The 14272-nt window shown below is 42.4% G+C and overlaps 1 protein-coding gene across 3 annotated transcripts in view; it reads left to right on the top strand.

Annotated features, from left to right (window-relative positions):
• Positions 1-14272, top strand: part of LOC125464061 (protein phosphatase Slingshot homolog 1-like) — a 117283-nt gene that overhangs the window by 79023 nt on the left and 23988 nt on the right. For all 3 annotated transcript variants that reach the window (XM_048556068.1, XM_048556069.1, XM_048556070.2), the window contains one exon: positions 1193-1321. In XM_048556068.1, the coding sequence (XP_048412025.1) occupies positions 1193-1321 (129 nt within the window). The remainder of the gene's footprint in view (positions 1-1192; positions 1322-14272) is intronic.

Consider the following 14272-nt stretch of genomic DNA (forward strand, 5'->3'; position numbering starts at 1 on the left):
ACCACATCTGCTTCAATTGTGCGACAGTTTGGTTAACATCCATGCAGAAAAATCTGCTACTTAAACTAGTCATAGAGTCATACATCATGGAATTGAATCCTTCAGTCCAACCAGTCCGTGCCAAACATAATCCGAAATTAAACTAGTCCCACCTTCCTGCGCTTGGCCCATATCCTTCCAAACCACTCTTATTCATGTACTTAGCAAATGTCTTTTTAAATGTTGTAACTCGTACCTGCATTCACCTCTTCCTCTGGTAGTTAGTTCCACACACAAAGCACTTTCTGGGCAAAAAACACTTCTCATGCCTTTTTTTTTAAATCTTCCTCCTCTCACCTTAAAAATTTGTCCCCTGGTCTTGAATCCCTCACCCTTGGGAAAAGACACTTGCCATTCACCTTATATAAACCTCTCATGATTTAATAAATCTCTGAGGTCACCCCTCAACCTCCTCGGCTCCAGTGAAACAAGTCCCATTATGTCCAGCCTCTCTTTTTAATTCAGACCCTCAAGTCCTAGCAACATCCTGGTAAAACTCTTCTGAACCTTCTTCAGCTTAATATTATCTGTTCAACAGCATTGTTCAAGGTCATACGTTTAATTATACAAGTACTACCTTGTTTGTTACTACCAAAATGCAATACCTGTCATTTATGCAAATTATGCTCCATCTACCATTCTTCAGCCCACTGACCCAATTCATCTCTTTGTTATCTTAAATAACCACTGTCATTATCCATAACACCAATTTTGGTGTCATCCACAGACTTGCTAAGAATGCCTCCTATATTCTGATCCAAATCATTTATGTCAATGGCAAAAGTGGACCCAGCACCAATCTCCATGGATCTCTGCCGGTGACAGGCCTCCAGTCTGAAAATAACCCTCCACCTTCACTTTCTCCTGCTGATGAGCCAATTCAATCTTCACGGGGTTCTGAGGAAAGGTCACTTGATCCAAAACATTAACTCAGATTTTTGTCCACAAATGCTGCCAGATCTGCTGAGCTTTTCTAGCAATTTCTATTTTATCTCAGTCTTCAGGAAGCTGACACCGTCTAAAGAGTCAAATCCCAGGAAGAGTTTGTTCTATTAAGATAGGAGAAGAAACAAAACCAAGGAAACTTGCACAAGTTTTAGTAAATATTTATTGCATTTTATACATGTTACCAAAGTTTTTTTTCTTTGTACAGATTCGAAATGAGTTGGAACAACAGATGAACTACAATCTGAAAGAGTATAAAGGATTTATTGACAATGAAATGTTGATCATTTTAGGACAAATGGATAAAGCTACCCTAATATTTGATCATCTTTATCTGGTAACATATTTATCTAGCTATTCTGTAGAATTTTTTAAAATTCTAGCTAATTATGATTATTATTTTCACAGGCATATTTGTTCAAAATAGAAATCAGTGCTTTGGAGGAGTGTATGTTTGCTGCTACTTGGATAAAACAGCTGATTTTTTTTGCATCTTGGTGACAAGATGTAGGAGCAAAAGTAGGCCTTTCGGGTTACCTGCAAACATTTACAGCTGACAAACAGCCCATTGACTAGCATATGACTTTACACATCATTTTTGAATTTCCACATTGCCTCATCAAGCTAACAATACACTTTATGTGCTATGCCATAGTGCTTGAGGTATTGCCGAGACAGTTCTCCGAGACAGAATACTCACACCCAGCGGTGTTTGAGAATCTCTTAATCTTCACCCCGGACTTCCTTTGTTCCGCCTCCATCTACCCCATGCATGGTCCATACCGGTATGTCCACCCCCCAATCACCCAAACTATCTTTATGTCCCCCACCTTTCACATAACTTATTCCACCTATCTGGAGATTTGCATCTGATTGTTCCATTTCACCTCTGCGTGCCTATGTATCCTCCATGCCCCCTCGGGTCACCTGTGGCCTCTTGCATCTTCCTTAATCATCCAATATGAGCTTTAAATAATTCTCAGGTTCTGTGTAATATCAATGCCTTTCTTGAAGAGGAAGTAAATGAACATGTCGTCTCTGACAAAAGCCCCCAATACATTAAATTCTTGAACAAAAATGATTCTTATAATCCTGTTCGCTTTATGTCAATCAAATTAAAATCACTCAGTTGGATGGTCTGTTAAAAGATCTTGTTAAAGCTGCCATTCATTCCCTGAAAAATGGCTTGCCTAGTATGACAGAATTTATTAGCACTTGAAACTCAACTAAGCATAGTCACAGCTGTTCAGATAGAATATTCTCTGGAGGAAAGAACAGCAGGTGCATGTTTCACTTTCAAAACTGACTGCATGTCTGTCTGTGTCAGTCAGTATGGGAGCAGATAAATTATTTTTCAAGTGCCAAACCACATCAGTGAGAGCTACTTGAATTACAGTGGAGACAAATGACATAGTGAACTGACAGGACATTTTGCTGTAATCTTCACTACAATCTGACACTTTTGCATTGAAAAATGCTGCAATGATTATGAATAAATAAGGGGAGTGGTCAATGTTGGGGTCACATTTAGAACACAGGTCCCTATAATGAATCACTGAATTTAAAACACACTTTATAGTACAGCACCTGCTATTGACTAATGGGAGTTGTAAAACATTTTACGGTATTAACCTTCAAGAACGTTCCAGACGCCGCCTCAGGCTTTCTTTTTTCTTCATATTCCTCGAACCTGGTGTACTTTAAATGTATTTCCTAAACTCCACACTGCCAGATAAGTGTGCAGGAAGAAATCTGATTTTCAACTGTCATTTAGTGTTGGCTGCACTAGTGACAGTGAGCATTCCTGACCTGTAAAAAGGCCAGTGAAAAATGTAAAAATGGAAAACGTAACATGGAACGAATTTGGACTTCCTTATTTAAAAATAACAAACTGTGACCATTCATGCACTAAAACATACGTTTTCACCCGTGTTAAATTCAGCCCTTGGTTTCAGTTAAATGTGTAACATTTTTATTTTTGTACAACATGGTCAGTACTTACACATTAACAATTTGGATGAAGGAATTGAATGCAATATCTCCGAATTTGCGGGTGGCAGTGTATGCTGTGAGGAGAATGCTAAGAGGCTGCAGAGTGACTTGGACAGACTGGCTGAGGGGGCAAAATTTGGCAAGTGCAGTGTAACATAGATAAATGTGAGGTTATCCACTTGGTTTGCAGTGTCACACCTTGACGTTAAGGCTACCCACTGGCCTTAATGAAGTGCTATCACATGGAGCGAACTAAATTGTCTGAAGATTGGAATCTGTGATGCTGGGAATTTCAGGAGGCTGAGATTGATCATCTGCTCAGCCCTTCAGACTGAAAATGCGGGCCACTTCAATCTGGAATTTTACATTTGTATGTTTGGTTCTCACATCATTGAGGATGGGGATAATTCTGGAGTCTCCTCCTCAGCTCCATCAGCTGAATGTTATTCAACCAAAATCTGTAATCTCATGACCCTAGCATATACCGCACTACCATTTCTACCAAGCCAGAGAATTGACCATTGTATCAATGAAGTATGCAGGAGGGCATGCCAGGAACAGCACCAGGCAAACATTAAAATGAGATGTCAGCCTGGGAAAGCTGTAATGCATGCCTAGCAGTGTAAGCAGCTTTCAATAGAGCTAAGTGATCCTACAGACAACAGATATTCAGTTCTGTCACAATTAACTGTAATTGTTGCTGGATAATTTTAAAAACTCCCAGGAGGAGGAGACTCCAGAATTATCCCCATCCTCAATGATGTGAGAACCAAACATACAAATGTAAAATTCCAGATTGAAGTTGCCCACATTTTCAGCCTGAAAGGCTGAGCAGATGATCAATCTCAGCCTCCTGAAATTCCTAGCATCTCAGATTCCAATCTTCAGCCAATTTAATTCATTCCATGTGATATGGCTGAAAGCACAAGATACGGCCAAGGCCACAGGCTATCAAAACGTTCTGGCTATACTGCTAAAGACTTAGGCCGAAGAATTAGTCGAGCCGCTGATTGGTACCTTCAAAAACCATAGCCTCTACCACCTAGAAGGGCTAGGACAACAGGTACATGGGAATATTACTGATTGCAAGTTTTCCTCCCAGCCACGCACCATCCGACTTGGTACTCTACCACCATTATTTCACTGTCACTGCCCTAGAACTCTCTTCCCAGTCACACTGTGCATGTACCTACATCATATGGATGGCACTCACTTAAGAACACATCTTATCACTACCTTCTTAAGATCAATTATGAATTGGCAATAAGATATGGCCTTGCTGCTGACACCTACATCCCATGAATAATTAAAATATGAAAAATTTATAATGCAAAACTTCATGTGTGGTGAAGATGTACAAATTTTAATAAAACTAATAGATTTCTGTAAACTTCTGTACTAAAATTACATTCTCATCATGGCTAATTAGTTCTGATATTTATAACTGATTTGCTAAACATGAAAAACTGCTTTGTTTCAAACTGCATCAAATAGCTTGTGCAAAAGTTCGAGCAGCTCTGTCTCCAATAAACTCAATGTAAAAGTCTTTCCCTCAGTATCCAGGAAACTTACTAAAACTTTACAGGCAATGCTCTTAATTTCATTGATATGCACTGAACCTGTAGTTGTATCAAAAGAAGAATTAACTCATTGTTCTGGTCAGCATTTTTCTTCTAACAGAACGAGCAACGTAAATAGACATTCACTTAATTTACAAGATATTGCATTCAGAATGACAGCAGCATTTCTCACTTACCAGTCACCATTCTTCATTATGTGTAAAACACTCTTTTGTGGTCAGAACATATGATAAGTTGCTCATGTAACTGATATGAAGGAACTTGTGATTCCAGGTTTGTGCTGAGCTAGTTGTCCCAACTGAATTTACACTTGATCTAGACTCTCTAGGTCAAAACAAGTAAGATTGAAAGAAGGCACAACAGTTTGTTAATGTTAATAAAACAAGTCCCAAAATGTGTGACAGAGGCGTAAGCAAAGAAGTCAATATTAAGCCAAAGAAGATATTAGAAGGCAAAGTTCTCATAGGGAGCCTGACAGAAAACCGAGGGGTTTAAGAATGGAGTGTGAGAGCATGGGATCGCAAACTAAGCAGTAAAAGGAATCAAAGGGACACACAAACTTTGTTACAGTAGCCACGAGTGCAGTTGAGAATACAAATGTAAGGAGAAAAGATAAGGAGTGCTGAAATGGCAATGAAGTCGGCAAAGCTGTAGAATCACTCCGTGTGAACATAGAACATAGAATAGCACAGGCTGTTCGGCCCTCAATGTTGTGCCAACATATTTATCCTACTAAGATCAATGTACTCCGCATACCCTACATTTTACGATCCTTCGTGTGCCTATCCGAGAGTCGTTTTAAAGTTTCTAAATTATCTGACTCCACAACCACTGCTGGCAGTGTATTCCACACAGCCACTACTCTGTGTGGAGAACCTTCCTCTGACATTTCTCCTATACTTCCTCCAATCACCTTAAAATTATGTCTCCCTCATAATAGTAATTTCCGTGCTAAGAAAAAGTCTCTGGCTCTCCACTCTATCTATGCCTCATCATCTTGTAAACCTCTATCAAGTCACCTCTCATCCTTCTTTGTTCCAGTGAAAAAAGCCCTTGTTCCCTCAACCTTTCCTCATGAGACCTGCCCTCCAGTCCAGGCAGCATTCTGGTAAATCTCCTTTGCCCCCTCTCTAAAGCTTCTTTCCGATAGCGAGGTGACCAGAACTGAACATAGTATTCCAAGTGTGGTCTAACTAGAGTTTTATAGAGCTGCAGCATAACCTCATGGCTCTTAAACTCAAACTCAATTCCCCTGCCAATGAAAGCTAGCAAACATATGCCGCCTTTACAACCCTATCAACTTGTGTAGCAACTTTGAGGTATGGATGGACGTGGACCCCAATATCCCTCTGTCCCTCCACACTGCCATGAGTCCTGCCACTAACCCTGTATTCTGCATTCAGATTCAACCTTCCAAAATGAATCACTGAAATAAAGCTGAGAAATGAATGGATATTTTTGGAGGAAACTTGATTGGGGCTGGTGGGGTAGTAGATGCTGATTTTCGAGATGATGTAAGGCAGATGAACAAGATGAAGTAGTTGAAGCAGCAGAAGGTACTAGGAGAGCAGGACCTGCCTGTACACAAAATACGGAAAGGTGTAACAGCCAGGATGTCCTTTATTTCAAGGGGATTGGGGTACAAGAGTAGGGAGGTCTTACTGCAACTGATACAAGCTGCTGTTGAGACCATATTTGGAGTACTATGAGCAGTTTTAGGCCCCTAATTTAAGGAAATATACCATTTCATTGGAGACAGTACAGAGGAGGTTTGTGAGGATGATGCCTGGTATGGAGGGATTGTCTTATTAACAAAGACTAGACAGGTTGGGACTCCAGCCTCTGGAGTTTAGAAGAATGAGAGGTGATGTTACTGAAACATATGGAATTCTTAAAGGGCTTGACAAGGTGAATTCTGAGCAGATGTTTCCCCTTATCAGAGAGTCTAGGACCAGCGGCATAGACGCAGAACAAAGGGGTCCCAATTTAAGACTGAGATGAGAAATTTCTTCTCTGAAGGTTGAGAGTCTTTGGAACACCTTGCCATGGAGAGCTGTGGGGGCAAAGTCTTTTTGTATATTTGATGCTAACTTTTTTGATCAGTAGGGAAATGAAGGGTTATGGGGACATGCTGGAAAGTGAATATTCAGAATGCTGGATCAGTCATGATCCTTTTGAATGGTGAACCAGGCACGAGGGGATGGGCAGCCTGTGCCTCTTCGTATTTCTTTATGGTTTTAGAGTATGACTTACTGATAGGTGCCTACGTTGTCACTGCTGATTTTGTTGAGCATGTGGTTACAAGTTAAAACTACATGGAGAGACTGGTTATGTTTTCAGACAATCTTTCCATTCCTGATCATCATCCAGTGATTTTGCTGGAAAGTCTGCATAAATGAAAATTGGGTGAGGATGGAATCAGATTTGTTGTGATCCCCTCTTTTGATCTTATAAAACACAAATCAATTCCCCTGTAATTTGGTGCTTCAAGCAGTGGAGGAGAAAATATTCAACAAATAATTAAAACAAGGTTGGAATCTCCAATGCAGAAGGCAAAAAACAGCTACCTTAAGCAAATGAACTTGCACATATAATCAAGGACAAAGTCTCCCCATAATTTTTAGTAGATTACTTTCTTGAATGGCTTTGGAGTACATTTGTAGTTCAGGTTGTGGGTGTTGAGATTGGTCGGCTCGCCAAGTTGGTTTGTTGTTCTGCAGATGTTTCGTTGCCACACTGGGTAACATCCTCAGCGTAGCCTCTGATGAAGCGTCAGTGTGTTTTCCCGCAGACAAAGAGTGCATGACAGTATCACTGAATAAAAGGGACTACATCTCCAAGGCAGAGGGACTGCTCGCCGATGAAAACACATATCGGCCCATATAAACTGACCTGACACTGCAACTAGGCGACAAAATCCTCTACACGTTAAAAAGACTTAAACACAGGACAGATCAACAAAGCAGACTTCTGAAGAATGAAACCCGAAGGAACCAACATACCCCAATTCTAAGGCCTCCCAAAAGTGCACAAGCTGAAGGACCCCCGAAACCCATAGTCAATCTCACAGATTCGTCAGTAAACTACGAAGCACACTCTGGCACCTAGTCAACAAGTCAGCCCACTCAATCCACTCAGCTCAAGAATTCCTCAACTCCATCAAAGACAAAAAGGAGACCATGATATTGTTTGATGTCACAGGCCTATTTACGTCAGTAGACATATCACTAATAAGGGAAACAATGACAGCACTACTGGAACAAGAGCACGACCCCAGTGAAACCATCACCACAGACAACATGCTCAAACTACTGGACCTATGCTTCACCACCCTTACTTTCAACGACCAAACATACGAACAAATCAGTGGGACACCCATGGGATCACCTGTCTCCAGATTCATAGCAGAGACAGTGATGCAAAGACTAGAAAGGGCGGACCTTCCACTAATCCAACCAAAACTATGGATACGCTACGCGGACGATACCTTTGTCGCCACTAAACGGACCAAACTAAAGGAGACATACAAACTTATAAACAACACCCTCACCAGAATAAAATTCACCAAAGAGGAGAAGAACAAACATCTCCCACTCCTGGACATCGTGATAAAGCACAAGACAAATGGGGAATTGCAAACAAAAGTACACAGAAAAGCCACACACGGACACGGTCCTGAATTTCAACACTAATCATCCCAAAACACGTAAATGAAGCTGCATGCGAACACTATTTAAACGGGCAACAACACACTGCAGCAACACAGAACTGTGCCAAGAGGAAGAAGAATACCTCTTGCAGGTTTTCAAGGATAATGGATATTGAAAAAACTGGGTCATAAGATGCCTACACGAACAACATCAGGAAGATACCACGCGCCCCAAGACACTCATCACACTACCGTACATCAGGAACACATTGGAACTAGCCTCAAGACCCCTACGACCGCCGGGCATGAGAGTGGCACACAAACCCACATCAACCCTACGACAACTGCTCACCCGAACTAAAGACCCACTCCCAGCCATGGACAGGACCAATGTTATCTACAAGATCCCCTGCAGAGACTGTGAAACACTAGATCAGACAAACAGGAAGGAAACTAACAACAAGGGTGCACGAACACCAATTGACTACAAAAAGCTACAACCAATACTCACTCATCTCAATCCACGCAAATAAGGAGAACCACCAATTCGACTGACACAACACCAAAATCCTGGGACAAGCTAAGTGGAGACAGACATGGGAATTCCTAGAAGCCTGGCACTCCACCAGGAAAGCCATTAATAAACGCATAGAAGTCGACCCCATATATACTCCACTACTAAGGAAAACCAGAAGTGTGGCCATTCAGCTCAACGGACTCCAGTGTTTAAAAACCAGGCGGGAAAACACTCCGATGCTTCATCGGAGGCTGCACTGAGGATGTTACCAAGTGTGGTAATGAAACATCTGCGAGCCAATTTCTTGTATGGTTCTGTCTATAGACTCCATTGTTGAAAGTTCAGGCATACAGTTTAATGCTGACTCCAATGACAGGCAAGAAAAGAAGCACCAGTGCCTCAGGATTTTTTTTTTGAGAGGTTTGACCTAATTTCTGTGGCATTAGGCAGTTAACTGACTGTTGTAGTTCTTGTCCTTTGAAGGGAAACATCCTGCCCTAAAGAGCTGTCAACTAATCACATGGTAGGCAGTTCTTTGGTTTCAGCAGTGCCAAGAAGGCTGGGACTGCACTTAGTGTAGAGCAGCATCATGGACACCATCCTGAGCCGGTAAGTTAGTTTAGGGTCACGGGGGCAAGTAAGGCAGGCCCCATCAGGTTGGGGAGGATGTTTCTGTGGAGATGGCATCCATGGACTGCAGTGCCCATTGAGGAAGTCACTGGTAACCCCTGGAAAAATGCAAATAGTGGGGAAAGTTTATTTAATCCTGCAGACTTGGAAACTGTCCTGCAGAAACTCTCCAATGCCCGTGGGCTACGTTAAACCTGTCATGCAAAGGTCAATTAATAGTTTGCTTTGAAGTGCCATGGAAGATGTTCTTGCAATAGATGCCAACTAAAATGTGCAGTTTGTCTCAACAGCAAAAGCGTGTTTGTGTCTATGTAGTTCTTAAGTATTCAATAAAATCAAATTATGTTCACAAAATTTTGTTGTGTCCAAAGCGTAATTATGGCTGTGTTTTGCAAGTAAATTATGTGGCACTTAGATTGAAATGTTTTTGTGAGCTGACAGCTCCCACAAATAACTGTTGTGCCCTTTGCGCTAATTAACTTGAGATGTGTTTAATTTACTATGTCTTTGATTCAGCTGGAGGCTTGATATCCCAGTAATTCCAAAGACTCTGTTTTGACTAACACAATGATGTGCATTCAGAAATTGTTCTAAAATGTTTTATCCTATCGGGTGAATCCTTCCACACTAAAGTTAGGTGTTACAAATAAGTATTTTAATTAATATTGGACATTTAGAAATTTGCAGTGTAGAAAATTAACATTTAACATTAGGAACATTTACCACACCATAAAGCTGTCAAACACTAAAATTACTCATCTCATCTGAGCAAGATGACAAATGAACGGCGTACGCAAATGGAACCAAGGGAAATTGATTTTGGAGAATAGACCAGCCCCTATCTCTCACACCGCTTTGAGCAGGAATTTGAAAATCTTGGGAACATATGAACATACAAATTAGGCTGTTCAAAACTTCTCTTATTTAATATGATCATGGCTATCTGTTATGTTTCCTGTCTATCCCTGATAACCTGAGATTGTTTTTAAGTGGGGAAACCAATGTCCCTCCACCTTTATAAATATTCAATGGCCCAGCCTCCCAGAAAGTTCCAAAGTTATGTAACTCACTGAAAAAAGAAATCCTAATTTCTGTCCAAAAAGGTAACCCTTTACTTCAAAACAGTGCTTCCATGTTCTGGACTTAGCCAAAGGCTGAAACATCCTTGAAACCTCCACCTTTGTGCCAGACGGTCCAGGATTTTATATTCTTCAGTCAATTCATCCCTCATTCTTCTGAACTCCAATCAAAACAAGCCCAGTCTGTATGACCTTTCTTCATAAGCCAAACCACTCATTCTAGATGTCAGTCTAGTACACATTATCTGAACTACTTTCACATAGAAACACAGATGTACAGCACAGAAACAGACCCTTCAGTCTAACTCATCCATGCCGACTGTATATCCTAAATTAGTCTAATCCCATTTGCCAGCATTGGCCCATATTCTTATAAACCCTTACTACTCATATACCCATCTAGATGCCTTTTAAATCTTGCAATTGTACCAGCCTCTACCACTTCCTCTGACAGTTCTCAGTTCTCATTAGCAAGTTTATTTTCTCTCCAAACAAAGTTCAATACAGTCCCTGCAGTACTAGTGATTTTTGTTTTCTTGTTTATGAATTTCCAAGCCAAGAGAGTTTTAGATGGAAATCTTTAAGTTCCTATGAGGTTAGACTATGAGATTTGTGACAAGTGTAAGCCATTAGAGAGGAATTATAAAATTGTCCTAACAGTGAATGAAAGAGAAACTGAATAGACTCATTAAATATGATCATAGATCACAGAATCTCTACAGTGTGGAAACAGGCCCTTTGGCCTAAAAAGCCCACACAGACTCTCAGAGCATCCCACTCAGACCCAACCCACTATAACCCATTTAATCGACACATCCCTGAACACTACAGGAAATTTAGTATAACCAATCCACCTAGTTTACATATCTTTGGATGGTGAAGGAGACCAGAGCACCTGGAAGAAACTCATGCAGACATGGGGAGAATGTGAAAATTCTACATAGACAGTCGAGGGTGTGCACCCGAGGGTGGAATCGAACCTGGTGCCGTGAGGCAACATTGCTAACCACTGAGCCACTGTGCTGCTCATTGAAACTTAAATTTATAATTTAGGAGCATAATTTTGGAAAATTAACACCAAGGCATCGCCAACCTCATTAGCAACCTCTTGTAAGACCCAAGGATGTAATCTATCAAGAACCGGAGACTGACCAGACTGCAACTCAATCAGTTTTTGTTGATTGTAACTTTACACGTGCTTTACTTAGTCTTTTTGTTTTTTCTAAATTACAGTGGAATTTTTGCCGTCCAGTTTCTAGTTAGGAAGCCAGCCAGAAATAAATGTTGTAGTTATTCTTTGCCATTCTTTCTCGTCCAAATATGTGACCTGCCATTCATTGGGCAGTTACGATGTTTTTTTAAGCTAATGCTTTCCTTAACTTTTTAGTTACCACAGATGGTGAATCCTGACCTTGTGATTTTTTCATTATCATAGATATAGTTCTATGCCTGCCATAGATATGGAAGTATTCTGAAATATCCCCTCTAAATATTACTATTGCATCTGTATTGATCTATCTCCTAAACTGAGATCCTAGTTCACTTCAAGATAATAAAATGTGAGGCTGGATGAACACAGAAGGCCAAGCAGCATCTCGGGAGCACAAAAGCTGATGTTTCGGGCCTAGACCCTTCATCAGAGAGGGGGATGGGGAGAGGGAACTGGAATAAATAGGGAGAGAGGGGGAGGCGGACCGAAGATGGAGAGTAAAGAAGATAGGTGGAGAGAGTATAGGTTCTTTGTAGGTTACGTGGAACAGTCCCTCTTCCGCACCTACACAGGCCCCAAACGCCACCTCTTCCTCCGGTACATTGATGACTGTATCGGCGCCGCCTCTTGCTCCCCAGAGGAGCTCAAACAGTTCATCCACTTCACCAACACCTTCCACCCCAACCTTCAGTTCACCTGGGCCATCTCCAGCACATCCCTCACCTTCCTGGACCTCTCAGTCTCCATCTCTTGCAACCAGCTTGTAACTGATGTCCATTTCAAGCCCACCGACTCCCACAGCTACCTAGAATACACCTCCTCCCACCCACCCTCCTGCAAAAATTCCATCCCCTATTCCCAATTCCTCCGCCTCCGCCGCATCTGCTCCCACGATAAGACATTCCACTCCCGCACATCCCAGATGTCCAAGTTCTTTAAGGACCGCAACTTTCCCCCACACAGTGATCGAGAACGCCCTTGACCGCGTCTCACGTATTTCACGCAACACATCCCTCACACCCCGCCCCCGCCACAACCGCCCAAAGAGGATCCCCCTCGTTCTCACACACCACCCTACCAACCTCCGGATACAACGCATCATCCACCGACACTTCCGCCATTTTCAATCCGACCCCACCACCCATGACATTTTTCCATCCCCACCCCTGTCTGCTTTCCGGAGAGACCACTCTCTCCATGACTCCCTTGTTCGCTCCACACTGCCCTCCAACCCCACCACACCCGGCACCTTCCCCTGCAACCGCAGGAAATGCCACACTTGCCCCCACACCTCCTCCCTCACCCCTATCCCAGGCCCCAAGATGACATTCCACATTAAGCAGAGGTTCACCTGCACATCTGCCAATGTGGTATACTGCATCCATTGTACCCGGTGTGGCTTCCTCTATGTTGGGGAAACCAAGTGGAGGCTTGGAGACCGCTTTGCAGAACATCTCCGCTCAGTTCGCAACAAACAACTGCACCTCCCAGTCGTAAATTCCACTCCCCTCCCATTCTTTAGATGACATGTCCATCATGGGCCTCCTGCAGTGCCACAATGATGCCACCCGAAGGTTGCAGGAACAACAACTCATATTCCGCCTGGGAACCCTGCAGCCTAATGGTATCAATGTGCACTTCACCAGTTTCAAAATCTCCCCTTCCCCAACTGCATCCCTAAACCAGCCCAGTTCGTCCCCTCCCCCCACTGCACCACACAACCAGCCCAGCTCCTCCCCCCCCCACCCACTGCATCCCAAAACCAGTCCAACCTGTCATTGCCTCCCTAACCGGTTCTTCCTCTCACCCATCCCTTTCTCCCACCCCAAGCTGCACCCCCATCTACCTACTAACCTCATCCCACCTCCTTGACCTGTCCGTCTTCCCTGGCCTGACCTATCCACTCCCTACCTCCCCACCTATACTCTCTCCACCTATCTTCTTTACTCTCCATCTTCGGTCCGCCTCCCCCTCTCTCCCTATTTATTCCAGTTCCCTCTCCCCATCCCCCTCTCTGATGAAGGGTCTAGGCCCGAAACGTCAGCTTTTGTGCTCCTGAGATGCTGCTTGGCCTGCTGTGTTCATCCAGCCTCACATTTTATTATCTTGGAATCTCCAGCATCTGCAGTTCCCATTATCTCTGATCCTAGTTCACTTCGACCAGTTCAGCTTTCATGCCCACTTAGTTACCCTTACTTCCATTTAAGTTACTAGTTATAGAAATTTTTTTCTCCTTTTTGGACTGGATGTAAAATTAGTCAAGCATGTTCACTGCTACTTAGAGGTACCTGCCTGATTTTTTAAGTTATTTATTAATCCTGTCACATTACACAATGCCAAATACAATACTACTTGTTTACTAGTTGGTTTCCAGATGTGCATCTGTAAGAAACTCTGTCAAAAACATTTCTATGATCTCTTCATTCAAGCTAACGTACCAATCTGATTTTTCCAGTTTGTATGTAGATTGAAATTACCTGTGCTTGTTGCTATTCCTTTGTCACAAGCACTCAATCTTTCTTCCTGTAAACTTCATAGTACATTCTGGTTCCTGTTGAGTCTGTAGGCAACCCTTACCAGTGACTTATTTTCTCGATATTCCTATTTCCCATCTCCATCCAAATTAATACT

Source organism: Stegostoma tigrinum, chromosome 26 (genome assembly GCF_030684315.1).
Source record: "Stegostoma tigrinum isolate sSteTig4 chromosome 26, sSteTig4.hap1, whole genome shotgun sequence".
In the NCBI taxonomy this organism is placed as follows: Eukaryota; Metazoa; Chordata; class Chondrichthyes; order Orectolobiformes; family Stegostomatidae; genus Stegostoma; species Stegostoma tigrinum.